The sequence below is a fragment of the Erpetoichthys calabaricus genome, chromosome 4 (genome assembly GCF_900747795.2).
Source record: "Erpetoichthys calabaricus chromosome 4, fErpCal1.3, whole genome shotgun sequence".
NCBI classification, from domain to species: domain Eukaryota; kingdom Metazoa; phylum Chordata; class Cladistia; order Polypteriformes; family Polypteridae; genus Erpetoichthys; species Erpetoichthys calabaricus.
In genome coordinates, this window is record NC_041397.2 from 83,885,602 (window position 1) to 83,907,627 (window position 22,026).

The 22,026-nt window shown below is 35.4% G+C and overlaps 1 protein-coding gene across 1 annotated transcript in view; it reads left to right on the forward strand.

Moving 5' to 3' along the window:
- Nucleotides 1-13,122: 13,122 nt before the first annotated feature.
- The window catches only part of LOC114650129 (endothelin receptor type B), a 17,938-nt gene continuing 9,034 nt past the window's right edge, over nt 13,123-22,026 (forward strand). Inside the window, exons 1-5 of the mRNA XM_028799581.2 lie at nt 13,123-13,925; nt 14,316-14,428; nt 15,919-16,123; nt 16,277-16,426; nt 16,600-16,733. Coding sequence (XP_028655414.1) covers nt 13,458-13,925; nt 14,316-14,428; nt 15,919-16,123; nt 16,277-16,426; nt 16,600-16,733 — 1,070 coding nt within the window. The 5' untranslated portion in view covers nt 13,123-13,457. The remainder of the gene's footprint in view (nt 13,926-14,315; nt 14,429-15,918; nt 16,124-16,276; nt 16,427-16,599; nt 16,734-22,026) is intronic.

Here is a 22,026-nt window from a genome sequence, read left to right on the forward strand (position 1 = left end):
ATACCATTATCATTAAGAAAGCAGATGCTACAAAAAATTCATGAAGGACATCTAGGAATTGAAAAATGCAAGAAAAGGGCACGAGAAGTAATGTATTGGCCCAAGATTAATCAAGATGTAAGTAACGAAGTAGAAAGATGTTCAGTATGTTTAAAATATAGACCTAGTAATCCTTCAGAGCCATTATCACCTCATCCTGTACCAGAAAGGCCATATGAAAAAGTTGGTGTAGATTTATTTACCTGTCATGGGAAAGACTTTCTGATGGTCACTGATTACTTTTCTGCATATCCTGAAGTGTGTGCATTGAATACTACCAACAGTGAAACAGTAATAAAATGTCTGAAAGCTGTTTTTTCCAGATATGGTGTGCCAAATGTAGTTTTTAGTGACAATGGGCCACAATTTACAAGTCTTCAGTTCAAGAACTTTGCAAAAGAATGGGACTTTGTACATCAAACGTCAAGTCCAAATTATCCTCAATCTAATGGACTGGTAGAAAGGTCAATTCAAACAATTAAACATCTTATGAAGAAATCAAAAGAGAGTGGAAGTGATTTTTACAAAAGCCTTCTAATATATCGGAGTACACCACTTGAACATGGAGCGTCACCAGCACAGCTGCTCATGGGACGAAGACTACGATCAAACCTTCCAATGAAGCAGACTCTGCTAAAATCTGGAAAGGAAAATGAAGTGCGAAAAGTGAAAGAAAACATAAAGAGAAAACAAAAAATATATTTTGACAGAGGAACCAGAATTCTCCCAGAACTGGAAAAAGGAGAGGAGGTTAGAATAAAGGAGAGTTCAACAAAAACATGGAATCTGCAAGGAGCAGTTAAGGAACAAATAGACCCTAGATCATATATTGTTGAAACAAGCGATGGTACGGTGCTTAGAAGAAATCGACGAGATATAGTCGTGGATAAAACATCAAAAGAACCTTCAAAAGAAAGCACTGAAACAGTAGAAATGACCACATCAACCAGCAGAATGTCAGAATCGGGCAGAGATTCAAGTGAGACTCTTAGAAGATCATCGAGAGTGAAACAACCACCAACAATACTGATAGAGACCTGCTAAATGTTAATAAGTTTGTGGGACTCTTAGACCAGCACTCGTAAGAATATAATGTATACAGTTGTCAGTTGTTACTGAAAATAGCCTTGATGTTTGTAACAAATGAAAATCCTATCTAGGTGTTGTTAACTGAACAAATAGAATATTGCATTATTAGTATGATTTAAAAAAAAAAAAAAAAAAAAAGGAAGATGTCAAGATAAAAAGTGATGTTAACTTCTTGTAATTGAGGGATGATCCCTAACTCGCACGAGAGACATGGTGGTTATAAGAAAGATGGCTGACCTGTAAATGAACCACTAGAGTAATTCATTAGTAAAGACTTTATTTAAATAAATCTTTCTATGTTACTTTCAACTGCATTAAAGTCAAATATTACAGAACCCAAAGAACATGACATCAATCATCTGGCTTTTCTTCCCCTTAAAGAATAATTTTTGAACCAAGTAAATGACAGACAGATTACAGTGATGAATGTATTTCATGAAAGCTTTTTCTATCTCCTGGCTTTCACTAGCAGGTTCCATCAGATTATTTATAATGAACAAATTTATTTTCTTAGGAGGGTAAAGTTCATCGTCTCATAAAGACTTTGGGAGCCTCTCAATAAGTTTTAACTGGTGAAATTTAACTGACAGCTTGTTGTACATTTTCTTCCAGCAACCATAAAACCAAATTATATTTTGAAAAGTATCAGACAGAAAATGATTTGAGTGTTCCAGTAATTTTTTCACACTCTTCAGGAGGAGTTTCATGAGTTGTCACAAAATTCTGAACTAGTTTGGTTAGTGACTCAAAAATTATAATTTTACCTGTTTCATGGTTAATGGTAATGCATTTCACCTTCATATATGTTTTGCCTTGAACTGTTTAATACCAGTTAAGTCGTTGGACATCCTGGATCAAATTATGTACTGCTATCACTCACTAGTGAGCTCTTCTAAATAGTCACCCAGAGAAGGATTGTACTGGCCAGGTTTAGAAGTATAAATAACCAAGTCAGTGTTGTGGTACAATAAACTTTACACCAGTCTGTCCAGTAACTCATACAACTCTAACCGAGCTTTTGCTGTTGTGAAAGCGGCAATAACGACATTAACAGTACCAGGAAGGGTGTATTTTTAATTGGAATACCTCCACCGAATTTGAGCAATCTCATTCCCAATAAATTCAAAATAAGAAACATTGTACTGTTAGGAGAAAATATATTGCAGAAAATCCACCCTGTTCTTTATTAAGCTGGTGATGAGGTGGATGGGCTTCTGTCCAAATTTACCCCAAAGTGAACTTAAAAAAACTTTGAAAACTGCCTCTTGGCCAGATTTTGGCAATGTTATTTCGATCTGATTGTATGCTTTACTTCTGATAATATTCTTTAATATACCAGTCCTGGGAAGCTTCATCCTTACACCTTACTTGATATAGTCCAAGAACAGTTCAGAAGTACGTTCAGGGTAATTCCAAAGTTCATAAACTTTTGATACTTTATAGGCTTTATCAGCTTTCAAAATCATAAAACACATATTTCTCACACAACTCGCCATGCTTCATGGTTTCTATAAGGCATTGATGCTTTTCTAACTCATTTTCAAATTTCAATTTGCAAATGCAAAATCCTTAGGGCAACATTTATGGGGTTATGAGGCAGGATGCACTGCATACAATTTGTGTCTCTATTTGTATATATATATATATATATATATATATATATATATATATATATATAGATATAGATATAAAACCTACAAGGCTTAATTTTTTTCCTATACAGTCCAAAGTTTAAAGCTTACAGGGTTTCCGAGACTGGATTTTTAGTCTCAAAACACCAATCTGTGCTAGTGATTTGGTCCTCTAACTTCATACTAGTTACAGATAAAGAAGAAAACAACTCAGCCTCCGACTCATTTACATTTAAAATATAAAATAATAAGAGTGTATGTACTTATAAAGAAAAATTCAGTTTAAATAGTAATAGAACTAACTCACTCTGTGTAATCAACAGACCAGAAACTGCAACCCTCTGAAATAAGAGAAATACTTAATTTATAAAGTCAGAGTGATAGACATAGAAACTGTCTTTCATTTTAAAAAATGAATACTTTTCTCTGGGCAAAAGAGGTCTTGAAGACTCTGTTCATTGCACAATGATTTGCTGGAACTGTCTAATTTGAAGTCGAATTTATAAAGACAATGATTCAACAGATTGAAGAGACATGATCATAACAATGCATAGTTTGATAATCTACACTTACCAAAAACCACAAAAGTACTTTTTCTTTGTTTTCCATTACAGAACAAATAATGAAATCACCTACCTTTTGGAAAGAACACAGATGTGCGTGTATAGTGAAAGTTAAGCGTTAAAATTTTTAACAGTAAAGGATGCTTATTCAATGGAAATTATTTTTATCTCATTATCAAGAAAAAAGGAGATAAGAATATTTTATTAAGAATCCAAATATTATTGGCTTTGAATTTTAAAAAGATACATACTTGCTTGGCTATGTATTACAAGCAAGAGAAGAGTATATTTTAATGTGGCTCCTATTATTTTTACATTTCCGTAATATTACTACTTTTGAATCTAGTGTTTTTAAAACGAACTCGTGTCGCGGATGGCATAAGTTTCATAATTCATAATTTGGGGGGTGGGGCATACATTTCATACATCATATTTCATAATTTGGGGGTGGGGCAGTTCCTGTCTGGTATTCATTTCCTGTGGCTTGAATCGTGACAGTGTGTTCTTAACTGATGCCTGCTTCTTGTGGCATGAAATTCCGTAACTGAGTATGCTGGATAATGGTTATATTGGAGAAATGGTTTGATTCCACTCTGTTGCTAATATCATGTCTGTCTAATCATCTTCCCACCCAAGTCAAGGTTTTTGTAACGTGCCAAGGGCTGTGTGGCATTAGGGTGGCTAAAAAATATGTAAAAAAATATTTTAAGTGCATTTTAATTCAATTAAATTTATTCTTTTATGGGTACACCATGATTTTATTTTATAGTCACATATGACCAACAAAATCTTAGTACAAGAAAAAAATGTATTTTTTACTTTTTAGTACATTTTTGAAAAAAATCGTGTCACTTAAAATTCCTTTTTTTTCCTAGTTTCAATGAGCTTCTTCATCTAGGAATAGACAGTGATTTCCTGTAAAAAACAGTCCAAAAAAGCTTTATGTTTTCTTTTAACAGATTTTACTGGCATTACACATGATTTCAACTTAAGAAGTGGTTGTCTGAAAATACTTGAAAAGTGCAGCATGCAAGAGTTTTCTCAAACACTTGTTGCTAAAATACGTAAGTATTAATAATGTCATTGAAAATAATGGCAAATAACTTAAGCACTTTAGGAATGTTCTAGTCTGGCGTTAAAATGCTGGAAAAATGCTTAAGTGTGAATGGCTTCTACACTCTTGTGCAAAGTAATTGAAACAAAATCTTAAAGCATCAAAAATCAGTTTTGCTGTTTTTTTTTATTTTGAATAATATTCATATACTCATATCAGTACATGATATGACCTCCTCGACTCTTGAGAAACATCTGGATACAATTTGGCATGGAATCCGCCAATTCTGAAGAGTATTGGAGGATTTTGGGGTCTCTGTAGAATTAGGGCCTGAATCACCTTCTCCAGGGTTGTACAGTCCATTCCATGAAGTCATTGCTTACAATCAGACCACAAATTTTCAATTGCTTTCAGATTAGAAGAGTTTCCAGACCACTCCAGTATATTCATCTGATTGTCATTGAAAAATTTTGTCACTTGTTTCGAAGTGTGACACGGAGCCAGATCTGGTTGAAAAACACTAGATCGCAAGAAACACCCACAAAGCAAGATGTATTGGGGTTGCTTCAGCTATTATGGCATTGGTTGCTTGCATCCATTCAAGGGCATGTTGCGCTCATCACAATAAACTAAACTTCTTTGCAGAAAAGTTGTTCTAGAACTAAAGACGTTATTTCCCGATGGAACCTAAATGAATTAAATCTTCCATTCTTTATAAAAACAAATTATTTCTCTTTCTGCAACTACACCTTAATTTTACGTTTCACGTAAACACATTTTACGTTTCACGTAAACATTTTTGACATAAAATGTACAAAATGTAACATTTTCACTTTATTAATAGATGAATCTGTTTGTAAAAAAATATTGTACTCATTGTTAAAATATTGTAGTACCCATTTTTTCTCTAGTGTTCGATGTTTCTGGATGTCTTTTGACGGTTAAATGATTCGCAGCTCAGTTGCCTGTCATGTAATTGTTAAATGTTTATAGTACAAACAGTAAGCAGTGTGTGCTTTTATAAAATCAGTAGATAGAACACCTATTAAAATAATGCTATATAGAGCATAATTAAGTAAAACATACTTACCATAATTTTAATATTTTAATTGAGTCATATTTTAATTCTAAACTATTTTTCTTAATTTGTATTTAGACTCAACTCAATTGGGTAAGATGTTTTATTTCAGAAAATAAAATGCAAGGATCAGATTAATAATGTTGACTTCCTTGCGCCCTGTGTTGGCTGGGATTGGCTCCAGCAGATCCCCGTGACCCTATAGTTGGGATATAGCGGGTTGGATAATGAATGGATGGATGGACTTCAGAAGTGATGTATCCATCCATCCATTATCCAACCCGCTATATCCTAACTACAGGGTCACGGGGAAGTGATGTATTAATTAATTAAATTATTTATAACGTACTTCTGATAAATCATAATTTAATATTATACTGGACATTCTCGTGCTTACATTTTGAGCAAACACCATCCATACTTTTTGCTTTCAAGTTAAAATCATGTGTGCCTCACATGGCATAAAAGAAGAAAATAACTGTTTTTATTAGAGCAATTTACATGACTCATTGGCTGGCACATAATCACATGCTATATCTTTGACAAAATATCAACCAATGACTGAAAATAAATTATCAACACGCAAGGCTTAAATGATAGCAATATAATAGGAAGCAGAACATTATCTTTGGAAAAAAGCAAGAATAAAATGTAATTCAAAGTAAGAAATTTGATTCAACAGTAAAATAGAGAAATGTTTACATTTCATTTGTAACTAAGATAAAACTTTACATTTTTGACAAATCTCAGAATCTGAAAGAACTTGTTTTAAAAAGACCCCTGAACTCAATTCATTACCTCGTTGTGTAAATTAGAGTAGCAAATTAAGCCACTAGGCATCTTATGTGAGAAAGATAAAATACATATTTCACCATTATTACATAGCAAACATTTACCTATCAAATATTCATGTAGTACTGTATTTGCAAAACAATTACTAATAATAAAATGAAATAAACTCAAAGAACCAAGAAAAGTATGGTAGTTGTTATTCACATCTGGAAGCAACAACAGTATAATAAATGATATTTAAGAAATTTTGTTCAAATGTATTATTATCCAACCCACTATATCCTAACTACAGGGTTACAAGGGCATGCTGGAGCCTTACCCAGCCAACACAGGGCGCAAGGCAGGAAACAAACCCCGAGAAGGGTGCAAGCCCACCGCAGGGCACACACGGGACAATTTAGAATTGCCAATGCACTTAACCTGTGGGAGGAAACCCACGCAGACATGGGGAGAACATGTAAACTCCATGTAGGGAGGACCCGGGAAGCGAACCCGGATCTCCTAACCGCGAGGCAGCAGCACTATTACTGCGCCACCGTGCCGCCCTGGTCAAATGTATGACTGAAATAATCTTGTGTATGCAAAATGCTTAAAGTAGAATAACAAAACAATAATCAAATCTAAACTTTAGAGATTTTTTGGTTAACTTTGGCAACAACTTTTGCTTTAAGCTTTTGATTGTTTTCCTGTATTTTCTTTTTGGTAGTGTTTCATTTTTTGACTTTCTGGTTAAAAACCGTAACTTGTCCTTTTTGTCTATAATTCTGCGTCTGGCTTCAGCTTAATTCATCCTGTGCTCCCTTTTCAATTTCGTCCTTTTCAGGACAAGCATTTTTTTACAGGAGTAGTGCAATAGTACGAAAGTGTTTTTTGTTTGAATAAATCATTCTGAAATTAATCAGTACAAGTAATCAGGGAGCAACTACAACTGTAAGTCCTGTGTAAAAAGCAGAGAGCAGTCTTGTTTCACTCTTCAAGACATGGAACAGCAGACTACAGTGAAATCCTGCTTTTAAATACAATGAGTGTTATACATGCATCAACTTTCTTATTACAATTTATCCACAACAGGATAATAAGTGTTGCCATAATGCAGCGTTTCTCAACTTTTAAGTATTTGCGACCCAAGTTTTCATAACAATTTTAATCGTGTCCCCCGAACGTTTTTTTGAAAGGAGCCCACTAATACCAATTTGTTCTTTTTTAATTAATGATATATCATAGATGCATATTTTATTATACCTACTTAACTTTTATCGACATTTATCTAACTCTATATTTATTATTCTAGTATCAGAATGTAGTTTAAGTTAATTTGTTTTGGTTTCAATAGATGTATTTTTCATATTTTCAATTCTTGTTTTCTTTTTTTCACATCTTCGGGCCCCCCTAGGAGGGCCCACCCCACAGTTTGAGAACCACTGCCATAATGATACAGAAAATCTTTTCTTTGGCAGGCCACTGACATTTTAACTCTGTCACTGAACACTTCCACTGTCTGCAGTCTGTTGCATATGATTTCCAGTCTATCCACCTTGTATGGATTCAGAGGCACTGAGATTTATGATATGGACTTAAACAAAAGGAGGTGTTATTCAGAAAAGGCCTATGGATAAACAACGTTAAGCCATCAAGAGCAAGGTGCATACTAAATTAGAGATTTGGCTGTGTCTCTTGAGATTACTGGGTGAACATGGGAAACCCCCAGAAAATCATTTTCATTAAATGTTGACAACTCAACCTTCAAGAAGTCTAATTAGTATCCAAGTTCTATGAGGCTACTATGTCACCATTTTGAACTTCTAATTTAAAATTCATATTATCTGATGTCCAGAAGATTTTTTTCATAATAAATGTACTGTGAGCTCCCTGGCACCTAAGACAGAATTCAGTGTGTGCTGTGAATAGGACACACTTACTTTATAGTAAGTAAGGTACAGTGCATACCATTTAAATATGAACAAATTATACGAGGGACATTCAAAGTTTCTGCACTTTTATATTTTCATTGGAAACAGTGAAGGCGGGAGGAGTAGTAATTAGGCATTAAAAAGTTGGTATGATGCTTGGAAAATTGCATTGCAAACGAAGGTGACTTTGTAGAAAAAAAGATGTGACTTTGTTTTTGAAATTCTTAATAAATAGAGTTTAAGAAATGCGGAAACTTTTTGAAAGTCCCTCGTACATAATAAGAAGAAAAATCTATGTGTAACATTGTACAAACAAGTTATAGGAAAAGACACTACAGACCATGAATGAATGCTACAATGTACAGTATGAACAACTCTTCATTTATATTGAGCTTCTTCCGAGTATGAAAATGTGCTATATGAATACATGTTGTTATTCTAGACCAGACTCAAAATGTTCTTCCACAGAATCTGAAATAATAATAATAATAATAATAATAATCTGAAATAATTAAATTAAAACTTTAGTAAAGTTCATATGTTCCATATTTAAGGATTAACAAAATCCAGTTTAAGTGTAGAGAAATCCATAAAGATCCATAAAGATCTTAGCATACGTTTAAAAAATCAGATCTTGAACTATAATGTTTAAGTTTGAGTCCAGTGACATGCTGGTTACAACAGGTGTCAAATGTTGGGAAAAATAAACCAACATTAAGGGAAGAAAACATAAAAATAATAAATTATTTAAGCACAATTAATATCAACTCCACTATAAAAAACCGTCTAACTGTACTGTAACTAGGTTTCTAGTTACAGTAACATTATTCTGCAGACATTCACCTTTGCATCATATAATAAAGGTTTCCTAAACTTCAGAGTCTCCTCTTATACCACAAAGAATGTTATCTGAATATTTTGAAAGTTAAATATTATTTTGTGACTCATTAAGGCTTTCAGGATTTTCAGACCAATTACGATATACTTTGCTTATTTATTTGCCATATGCCAAATCTACCAAACTCATATACATTTAAAAAATAAAAAGCACAATTGACTTTACAAACATTTTGCTACTGTGATACAGTGTATTTCATGGCACAGTGGTGCCTAAACATAAACCACCTTAGGTTTGTATCCCAGACCTGGACATAGTCCATGTGTGTCGTGCAAGTTCTCCCCCTTTCTGCTTGTGTTTTCCAAAGGGTACTCTGATGTGCTAGTTAGGTTAACTTATGATTTCAAATTATTCCAGCAAGAGTATGGGAATGTGTGTGAGCAGGGCCCTGTGAAGAATGTGTGCCATATGGAGGGCTGCTTCCTGCTTTTTACCCAGTGCTACCAGCGTAGGCTTTGGCTTCCTGCGGCCGTAACCTGGATTAAGCTCATTTATGTGTTCTGTTTTATAATGAGTTCAACCTGATTTTATAACAGGCCATAATAAACTTCTGTATGATTCAAGTTTAGGGAAAAACTAGAATAATAAAGCAAAACAAAAAGTATGTTAATTATGAAACCATCTGCCAAAACTTTTTTTCATTATGGTAAAATTAGGATTTGTTGATTTGTTTCGAACCTATTTTTGCAAAACTTGATTTATTTGTAGGAAATGTTATTTGATTTTAATAAAATCAATAAAATAAAAATATAAAAAAATTAGGATTAACAAAGTTTTGAACCAGGCTTGGTAATCAAGGTCACAACATTTTCCTGGACCATAAATGAATTAGAAATCTTAGTAGTGACAAGTGACAAGTAGTGGCAAAAATTGCACATAACACTTATAAAGGATTTTTCTTCAATTCAAGTACTGGATTAGCTTACCTTAGTAAAACAGTGATATGCAGGTTGTTTCTGTCAAAACTTAGTTTGTAATCTTATCAGAAAAGCACTTCATAAATTATCTGGGACATTTAACTCCAATATTACGGAAGAAAATCAACTTAATAAACTTTACACATGAGTCTAGATTCCTCCCTAATTGCGTAGTTCTTCCTTTGCATACTTGTAATTGAATGGGTTAGCACGAAACTCAAGTATGTTTGCGCGGCAGAAAGCGAAAAGTCACAAAAACACAGTAGATGTGAGCATGGCTTAAAATCCCAGCCTTGGCCAGTCTGTGTGTAATTTGCTCTTTCTCCAAATTTCCAGATGGCCTTTTTCTTGGTACTCTGATTTCATCCCATATCCCAATGATCTATATGAGTGCTGGGCTAATTAGAACCTCTGAATCACCCCCATACAAGCAACTGTGGGTTTCAGAATTAATGTGACCTATGATGAGCAAGCTCCCTGTCAAGAGTTGGTTTCTTTCATGTGTCTATTGTTTTATGAATACACTGAAGTCCCATGACCCTGCATGACATAAAATAATATTAATGGAGGTTATAAGTGGCATGATTATGTACAGATGGTGCACAATAGTTATTCCATCTTAATCTATACACAATACAGCATGTTGGGTATGGTTCTGACTTAAACCCACCTCGGGGATAACATCTGCATTTTATCTTTCTTGATATACAACAAACATGATGATCTGAAAATATAAAAAAAACTTAGTAAATAAACAATTCATATAATAGCAGATTTATCCATTTCATAAATACACTAATACTAAACTCAATCTTTATTTTATAAGACACATTTTACATTGTGCACTCTAATATGGTAGTTTACAAGAAAAACAAGAATATAACATAAAGCAATGTAGGTAACAGAATAGATCACAAGATAATTTTAAGTTAAAGGCAAACTGCAGGAAAACAGTCACACAGAAGGTACTAAATATGGTACTGTATAAGAGCAGAAACTCTTTAAACATGCATAAACAAGTGTCATAAAATGGCTAAAATCATAACCTTAAAGCATAAAATGGTGGTATGGTGGTACATGATAAGCCTCCCAAGTCCAATGACCAAAGTGAAATACTACCCTGGGTAGTGTCTGTGTGGCATTTGCATGATTTCGACATGGTTAGTTTTCTCCAGACACTGCAGCTTCCCTTCATATTTCACGGATGTAGGTTTTACAGCAGACTGACTGGTGACTTTTAGCCCTGTGTGATTTTGTGTGTGTGAGACCAAGTGTGTCCTGTGGGATAGGTAGGCTATGGCTTCCCATCTCTAAGAGTAAGCGCGTACCTGTGGGTGTGTGCCATGCAGCAAACGTTTTGGCTACTACCAACCTACGTTATATTGGAATAAATGGACAGGGGAAATGAATGAACGAATGGAGTGACCTTAGCATAAAAAATGTAATTACATTTCAGAAATAATCCACTATTTTTTTTTTATTTCTCCTTCACAGCTTCATTGTTTTTGCACCACCCTAAGCCTAACCCTATGAAACAAGGTACAACTTTGAATCCCTTTGTGGGGTTAATTAAATGGGACTCAGAACAAGCATAGAATTTTATCTAGTTTAGGCAGAAAGCATGGCTTAGTGGATAAAGTTTTGATTTTCAACCATAAGGATCCACTCTCTAAAATGTGCTTGGACAGTAAAACATATAGTATTTAAAGTTTGACTGTGTCAGGGGAAAAGGATTATTTATTTAAGATTTTTTTTCCGCACACTATTTTTGCCCATGTTGTTGGCTCTCCTCTCTTTCTCTTGGCTGTTTTGTTATTTTTTTTTTGTCTTTTTTTCCTGCATTCTTTTTTATCTTTCTAGAAAGAGTAAGTAATTTGTTGTACAAGTTTGACTTGATTGCATGCAATGTTATTGTCTTAAAATAAAATTAGTAAATGAAAATTGAAAACAAAACTTTTGAATGTGAGCTTGAAAGAGATGCACTACAATGCTGTCTTTGCCATGCCCATTGGGATATTTTCACTGTAATTTTTTAAAATAAAATAAACATCTCAATAATTTTAATTATTCATTTTCCAAACAAAATTTGAAATAAAGAGTTAATTGTCACAATATATTCACTTCATCCTGACTAAACAGAACTGTGTGCTATTATGCCTATCTCTCATGTGTACTCAAGGCTGTATGCAATATACCAGTACAGTAGCAACCAATTTAGAAAATTATCAATAAAAATTGAGATTGAATGAAAATCAGGTTAACATTACTATTTGCATCATTTCACAATAAAACAAAATCAGCCCTCATTTTAAATTTATTTATTGCAATTTATTCAAAGAACTGGATAGCGTTTGCTTCATGCTTACAGTAGTTTCTATTAGGACAGACCCCAACTTTGTTGTCACTAACAATAAATACATTTAAGAAAATGGCTGGATAACTTTAATTTTACAAAAACAACTAACATGTCCATTTTTGGATAATTTGCATTTTGACAGGAATATTTTAGCTCACGTGCGAGAAGCAGATATGTGTCTGAATATTTTGAAAAATTGGGAAAAATGAAAAATCACTTCGTATTTTTCATACTAATCAGCAATGCGTTCTTAAGAAAGAAAGAAAGTAAGATGCATTAGTATAAAATTTTGAAATACGTGTTTTCCAGCACGTGCAGTTTGTAAAGCATGCTGATTTCTTTAGATTGCTAGAAGAAATGCTTATTTTATTACATTTTGTATTTTACTTTGAACATTGGGGCTTTAAGTAAACATTATTTAGCATATGCAACGACCCTTATAAAGCACATTACAAGAACATTTAAAAAGTAATGAATCCCACGTAAAAAACGAGTAAACGTATAAACGGCAAGGTGTTGAAAATTATTTAGACTAAGAATACGCCTTAATACATACAGTATAGAACAGTTGTATTTTTTTATGTTCAACTCTTATTTAGTTGCATTGCTACAGAGAACTACTAACCAAGGCAAGCTCCGCACTCTTTATATTCACCGATGCGTCTCGTTTGCGATCCAAAGGCCGTTTCATTCCCTTTTTCCTGAACGTTCGTCTCAGATTGTGGGCGTGGCCTGAGGAAGCTGTCAGGTGATTGATGTTGTAGTTCAGTAGAAATTAACGTGAACTGAGCCTCTGTGTTCATTCGACGGATCTCGGAAGATAAGGCTAACCTCAAACTTTTTGTATCAACAAAGTCTTGCGGGTGCTCCTTTTTGTAAATACAGAAGAGTATAAGTATTATGAACGCAGGAAAGTGAGCCAATATTTTTAAAAGCTAGTTACTTCATGTGAATTTTATTTAATGGCTTAACCGGAGTTGTATGCTCAGACGGCGAGTGCTGTGCCTTTTTGAAATTACTCACCGGCTGTATAGATAGATAGATAGATAGATAGATAGTAACACATTGGGAATTTTGTCTGGTCCTGTCCAGTTACCCGATAAGCAGCAGAACCACAGCATATCACGGAGATGTCACCAGTAAAGTTTCGAATCGCTCTGCTAATGTTGCTTGCTTGGAGGACGATGCTCGCCACGTCCACCTCAACTCGGGATAAACCGTTGTTTGCAAATTCGGTTTGGGTTGAACTAGGACATGGACAGCCATCTCCTGTCGACAACGCTACACCGTTCACGAAGACTTTCAGCCTTTCTGGCAACGAGCACATTAACCTGTCTGACTCGCGCGCCTCTTCCAGTGTCCTGCAGGGCTCGCCTCCGATGTGCTCTGGACCCACGGAAATCAGGGACACCTTCAAGTACATAAACACCATCGTGTCGTGTCTGGTGTTTGTGGTGGGCATTATTGGCAACTCCACCCTGCTAAGAATTATTTACAAAAATAAGCGCATGCGGAATGGACCCAATATTTTAATTGCAAGCCTCGCTTTAGGAGATCTTTTGCACATCGTTATCGACATTCCCATCAACGTGTACAAGGTGAGATACTGATAAACGGGTCTTCTTTACGGGTGCATAATGTCCAGTTGTTTGTGGGGCTTTAATTTTCGTTGGCTTTAATGTAAAGGGTGGGCAAATGTTCAATGGTTCAGGTGACAAATACAAAGTGCTACAGCGAGCGAACTCTTAACGTGGATCGATCTGACAGCCCACGTCTGTAATGCTGTCAAGTGTAAGGCGATTTATACGAGTTATACGTGAATCTGCAACTGTATTCAAAGCAGCAACGAATTTACCTTTCAGTCTTTGTAAGTCACAGGAATGGCAGCCCTGCCACTACGACCAATGTGCAGAAGGAAGCATCTTGTAATCTGTCTCCATAGCTGAAAGTGTAAAAGATTGGTAAAGGTAATTTATTTTATTTTTCAGCTTCTCGCTGAAGACTGGCCGTTTGGAGTTGAAATGTGCAAAATTGTACCGTTTATTCAAAAAGCTTCTGTCGGAATAACGGTTCTCAGCTTATGTGCACTTAGCATCGACAGGTAGGGTGTTTCAACATATTGTGCTTTAGAAGAGTTTTTTATTAGTTTATTTCTTCTTATTATTATTATTATTTGGTTACTGTATGTTTTATTTCAAGAGACAAACATATAATCGTTTTATATTGCTATTTCTAAAATAGAGATTAATGATTAATTTTACATGTAGAAATGAAGAAAACCATACATGCCACGGTGTTCGGTCGGTTGGCGCTACCACCTTATCGTTTCCATTCCATCCCAAAGCCTTGCTTTACATTAACTGATGATTCTTGATGTTTTTTTTTTTGTCCTGCCTATAACGCCAAGTGCTGCTAAAACAGTCTTTGATCCCTACCACCCTGACTTCTACTGAATGTTTTTGAGTGACTGTTATATTAATTGATGGCTGTTTTGTTGCAATTTTTGTCATATTGTTTTGTAAATGGCATTAACATTTCACTCTAAATTGTACTAATTATACAAATACTGTTATAATAATAAATGACTAATGGTAATATACAAAACATTTTAAATTGTGTTGTTATGTATTATTATTACCATTATTTTAAATGTTATTAAAACTAGACCAGTGCACGTGAATGCTATTGTGGACCGGTGCTCAGTCAACAGTTGTTCTTCCATCAGATATTCATAGGAAAGGTTTTGGCTTCCCACAACCTTGAATTTGATAATAATATTAATATTTGTATTTTAGAAGTTGTAGCGGCAGTTGCTTTTTTTATTATTATTGTTATTAGCAGTGATAAAGTAGTGTTTTTTTTAATGTTATTAAATTTAGTGTCCTGGGGCCAAAACCTAATTTTACAGCCCGGTGCAAAATGCTGGGGACATCAGTGGACAAGGCATTGGTACTACAAAGGGCCAACTCAAAGCATAATCCTCCACAGTCACTTAGAAAGTACCCATTTACGGCCTCATAGTAGCAGTTTGTGTGTCTGTGGCAAATGGGGTATTTGAAGAAAAGCAGCCCTCTTATAATAATAATAATAATATTGTAATTCATTGTTGTACATTTTTATTAAAGATTATGCATTTTACTTTTCATCTTAGTGAATACATTGATTTTAAATAGACAATATGAATGAAACATTTTTTATTCAATCTATAAACAATCAGTTCAATATTTATTTTATAGAATAATTTTTAAAGAAACTGCATTCAATAGACATTTTACAAAGTACGTAACACCATTTTATAGCTTGTGGAAATGATTGGTGTGTATTTTTTATGAACGTACTTCTAAATTAAAATAAGTATTTTGTCAGTCATTTCATATGAAAGAAAAATTATGTGGTCATTGTAACAGTCATCACCGTTTAGGTTATGTTATTTCAAATGAAAAAACTTTATGCTTAAATGCAAAACAAATTCCTTCATATTTGATTAAGTTTGCTTTTTAGTATTTCATGGCAATACATTTTATAAACTTACTGTACAGTCTTCAGAAACAGGAAATCATATATAAGAAGCAAGACTTCTTTACTTCACAGGTATCGGGCTGTGGCTTCTTGGAGTCGTATAAAAGGAATCGGTGTTCCCATGTGGACAGCAATAGAGATTACATTGATATGGATTATATCTGTTATCTTGGCGGTGCCAGAAGCTATAGGTTTTGATATGATTGCCATGGATTATAAAGGCGAGCAGCTAAGAATATGCCTTCTTCACCCAGTACAAAAAACACAGTTTATGCAGGTAAGATATTTCATTGCTTAATTTAACATGCAAATCACAACAAAAAGTTCCTGTTTTTAGTACAGAAATATCTGCACTAATCTGCTGATTCCATGACATTTTTATATGTACAGAAATATGTTGAATGTTAAAAATATTTGTTTTCATTTGCAGTTTTATAAATTAGTTAAAGACTGGTGGCTATTCAGCTTCTACTTCTGTATGCCCCTGGCCTGTACAGCAATTTTTTACACACTAATGACATGTGAGATGCTCAGGAAGAAAAATGGGATGCAGATTGCATTAAATGATCATATAAAACAGGTATGAAACATTGTAAGAGTCAAATGTCAGGTTGTTTACTGTAGACATACAAATATAAAAGTAATGAACTGTACAGCAGAAACTGAAAAAGGATTGAAGGTTTTCATAGTGTACATTAAAGTAGAATTGAAATACATGAATATTTTACCTAAGCCTTTTCTTGTTGGTCACAGCGTCGTGAGGTGGCAAAGACAGTCTTCTGTTTGGTTCTCGTTTTTGTTCTTTGCTGGCTTCCATTGCATCTCAGCAGAATTTTAAAGTTAACCATTTATGATGAAAAAGATCCTAACAGATGTGATTTGCTGAGGTAAGGATGTTTTACATACTCTTATTCAACTACCATAGTGCCTTAACATTCATTTTAAAGTACTGTTTATTACACTTTGTGATTATAAATTTTTCTTTTTAAATAAGGGATGTTTGATGTAGAAATAACTGTAGTATCAGTTTTGAAATGTTAGTTTATCTTATTCATTACAGACATGTATTAGAAGTTATTGCATATGGCCATTGATATAATTTTCAAACACATTTGTATAGCACTTTGGACAGTCAGAATGTAAACAGTAAAAAAACACGACTAAACAAAAACTACTTAAGGGAATATTATTTATATTATATGTATTTGTCATGTCAGTCAGTCATTGCCCAACCTGCTATATCCTAACACAGGGGTCTGCTGGAGCCAATCCCAGTTAGCACAGGACACAAGGCAGGAAACAAACCCTGGGCAGGGCACACACACACCAAGCACACACTAGGGACAATTCAGGATTGCCAATCCACCTAACCTGCATGTCTTTGGACTGTGGGAGGAAACCGGAGCACCTGGAGGAAACCCACACAGACACAGGGAGAACATGCAAACTCCACGCAGGGAGGACCTGGGATGCAAACCCAGGTCTCCTTACTGCGAGGCAGCAGCTCTACCACTGCGCCACCCCTGTATGTATTTGTTAGGCACCTTTTTCCTATGTGATGTAAAAGCGCAATACAAGTGTTTACATATGGATTTTTACAATGGACTTAGAGTAGACCTGTGTCAGCATGTATCTGCAAAAGAGAAAAATGTAAAAGGTTCTTTCCACACTGAAAGAAGGTAAGAGACATGACATTTCAACTGTACTGCTTTCGCACCTGATGAAGGCTACACTGCAAGTCTGTTGTGTCTCTTACCTTTTATATCTATACTAATTAATAAAAGGCAAAGCCCTCACTGACTCACTGACTGACTGACTGACTGACTCACTCACTCATCACTAATTGTCCAACTTCCCGTGTAGGTGGAAGGCTAAAATTTGGCAGGCTGATTCCTTATAGCTTACTTACAAAAGTTAGGCAGGTTTCATTTTGAAATTCAACGCGTAATGGTCATAACTGGAACCTCTTTTTTGACAATATACTGTAATGGACGGCAGCTTGATGGCCGTGGGAGGCGGAGTTGAGTGTCACGTCATCACGCCTCCCACGTAATCACGTGAAAAGACTGTGGAGCCGCAAACAGCGAAGAACAAAAAATTCATTAAACAATTGAGAAGGGAGCGAGTGAAGCATACAAGCATCTTCATAAGGGAAACAAAGCACTGTGTAAAACGTAAGTTTAAATTAAGTTTATTGAAACGCTCCCGTTAAGGATTGCAATAACATATTCGCGAGATAAAAGAACGCAGTAGGGAGAAATGAAGGAAGAGCCGCAAACAGCGAAGAACAAAAAATTCATTAAACAATTGAGAAGGGAGCGAGTGAAGCATACAAGCATGTTCATAAGGGAAACAAAGCACGGTGTAAAACGTAAGTTTAAATTAAGTTTATAGAAACGCTCCCACTGTGGATTGCAATAACATATTCGCGAGATAAAAGTTTAATGAGAAGACACGAGGTATAAATGAACCACACGCCGTGGCACAACGTTAGGGGCAACAGTTTCAACCATTCTATGATCTGCTTCTCGCAACTGAAAGACGGCACATGGCGGATGTTAGCCGACTTGCTGACCGCAACGTTAGGGGCTTCAACTCTGGCGCTGACGATAGAGATTCGATTCACGAGAGGGGATGCAGTGAGTGTGTATGCCTGATGAGCCCAGAATTAGGGAGAAACACGTGTCACATACTCTTTGCATTATTTGAAAGTAAACTATTAAAACCATTCTATGATCAGCTTCTGGGAACAGAAAGAGGGCACGTGGCGGATGTAAGGCGACTTCCTGACCAACCACAAGCGTAATATGGCAGGTAACCACCCATACAGTCAGATTGTGATTCAGAAAACGAATGCCAGGAATGTAATTACCACGATCTACATACTGTCAAATAAACGAAACACACGCCGTAGCGCGACAGCTGTGAAAGCGAGGTTCACAAAAAAACAGATCCTTAACAAATTGTTATTGGTATATTTTCGATCCGTTTAAAAAGGTTTTCTTTTCGTCTTAAAAAATTAAAAGCAGTACTTCGCCGCAACGAAGCGCGAGAATTTGGCTATATATATCTGCTTCTCGCAATTAAAAGAGGGCACGTGGCGGATTTTAGACGACTTCATGACCAAACATAAGTGTTACCTGCCAGGTAGGGTTACCACTTTTAATACAAAAAAATAAGGGACGCATACTGCAGCGGGTGCCACATCCCAGTGCCAACAGTTTGCAGACTCTACTTAAAAGACCCGCCCTCCTCACTGGACAGTTAAAAAGACCAATCAAACTAACGATGACATCAAGTATTACCCAATCAAAAGTAGGAAAGGAGGCATCTTCATAAAATGCGTGTGGGATGATTTGCATGAGACGCTGCTTTAAAAAAAATGATAAAAAAAATACGGGACAAATCCCGTCCCGTATTGATTCAAAACGGGCCGCGCAATTTCATTCTCAAATGCGGCACGATTCCGTATTTTAAAGGACGGGTGGCAACCCTACAGTGCCAGGTAACCACCCATACAATCAGATTGTGATTCAGACTAGGAATGCAATGAATGTAATTACCCCGATCTACATACAAGGCGAAAGTCTTGCAACATTCAAAGATGATGGTTTGGGATAAGTACACCATACAACATAAAAGAGCTTATGAAGCCTTGAACCGAAAAAAGCAAGACCTCAGAGATCGTAAAAAAAAAAAATAGGAGGTAATGTCGTTTTACTCGCTGTAGATTTTAGTCAAACATTATCAGTTACTCCACGAGGGAGACCAGCAGATGAACTCAACGCGTGTTTAAAATCCATGCTTCTCCCACGCTCGGTTATATGTCGCGTGTTCTCGGGTAGGTACACCAAAAAATGTATACATTTAAGCATGTAATGGGCAAACAAAAAATGAGGTATACCCGAAGGCACTGCAGTAGTACTTAATGTAACTTTACTTCTTAAATGTTAATGTTTTACTGTTTAATAATTTATACGCTTCTTATATGTTGTTCAAATTCTTTTATCAAAATACCAGTGACAGCGCAATGCACGATAACATGGAGTGAATACACCATACGCATCCGCCCACGGCCGCCCTGGTGTGCGCAGATAGGAGTTGATTCTACAATAAAATAAAATAAAGATAAAAAGAGTAATACAATCATCACCCATAAAGCGGATAGTAGACGTGACGTACTATATGTGTACCAGATTTCAAGTCAATAGGTGAAACGGTTTGCGAGCTACAGGTGATTTAAAATCCGGGACAGACAAGCAAATAGCCACTGTAGCAAATTACAGAAGAAGATTTTACTGTTTAATAATTTATATTTATATGAAATGTGCTTCTTATATATTACTTCATATTCTCATATGATAATGATGTTAATGTTGTTTATATTGATTTCTATGTTATTGAAACTGCATGTATGGGTGTATATGTATGTGTATATATATATATATACTAGCAAAATACCCGCGCTTCGCAGCGGAGAAGTAGTGTGTTAAAGAGGTTATGAAAAAAAAAGGAAACATTTTAAAAATAACGTTACATGATTGTCAATGTAATTGTGTTGTCATTGTTATAAGTGTTGCTGTCTTTTTTATATATATATATATATATATATATATATATATATATATATATAATATACACATAAACATATATATACATATACAGTACATACATATACATATCTACATATACACATATCTACATATATATACATATACACATCCACATATATATACATATATATACACATATCAACATATATATACACACATACATAAACACACACATATACATACACACACACATATATATATATAGTAGCAAAATACCCGCGCTTCGCAGCGGAGAAGTAGTGTGTTAAAGAGGTTATGAAAAAAAAAAGGAAACATTTTAAAAATAACGTAACATGATTGTCAATGTAATTGTGTTGTCATTGTTATAAGTGTTGCTGTCTTTTATCTATAATAATAAAAGGCAAAGCCCTCACTGACTGACTGACTCACTCACTCACTCACTGACTGACTCACTCATCACTAATTCTCCAACTTCCCGTGTAGGTGGAAGGCTGAAATTTGGCAGGCTCATTCCTTACAGCTTACTTACAAAAGTTAGGCAGGTTTCATTTCGAAATTCAAAGCGTAATGGTCATAACTGGAACATATTTTTTGTCCATACACTGTAATGGAGGAGGCGGAGTCACGTATCGCGTCATCACGCCTCCTACGTAATCACGTGAACTAAAAACAAGGAAGACATTTACAGCACGAGTCACACGCGGGAACGAAGGTAAATGACGTTAATTTTTGACTGTCTTTTCATACTGTGTAAGCATACATATTAACACATGTGCAATTAAACGTGTGCATTTACGGGGTGATTTCTCAGGCTTAAAAGCTCACCTTTTATCAAACGCGGGAAGAAAGGTAACTGATGTTGTTCACTGTCTTTTAATACTGTGTAACCATACATATTAACACATGTCCAATTAAACGTGTGCATTTACGGGGTGATTTCTCAGGCTTAAAAGCTCGCCTTTTACTAAAAAGGTAAATGCAAAACTATTTTCAATCAGTTTATTGAAACGCTCCCGTTAAGGATTGCAATAACATATTCGCGAGATAAAAGAACGAAGTAGGGGGAAATGGAGGAACAGCCGCAAACAGCGAAGAGCAAAAAATTAATTAAACAATTGAGAACGGAGCGAGTTAAGCATACAAGCATGTTCATAAGGGAAACAAAGCACGGTGTAAAACGTAAGTTTAAATTAAGTTTATAGAAACGCTCCCGCTGCGGATTGCAATAACATATTCGCGAGATAAAAGTTTAATGAGAAGACACGAGGTATAAACGAACCACACGCCGTGGCGCAACGTTAGGGGCAACAGTTTCAACCATTCTATGATCTGCTTCTCGCAACTGAAAGACGGCACATGGCGGATGTTAGCCGACTTGCTGACCGCAACGTTAGGGGCTTCAACTCTGGCGCTGACGCCACATCTCAGTGCCAACACTTTGCAGACTGTACTTAAAAGACACGCCCTCCTCACTGGACAGTTAAAAACACCAATCAAACTAACGATGACATCAAGTATTACCCAATCAAAAGTAGGAAAGGAGGCATCTTCATAAAATGCGTGTGGGATGATTTGCATGAGACGCTGCTTTAAAAAAAAAAATGAT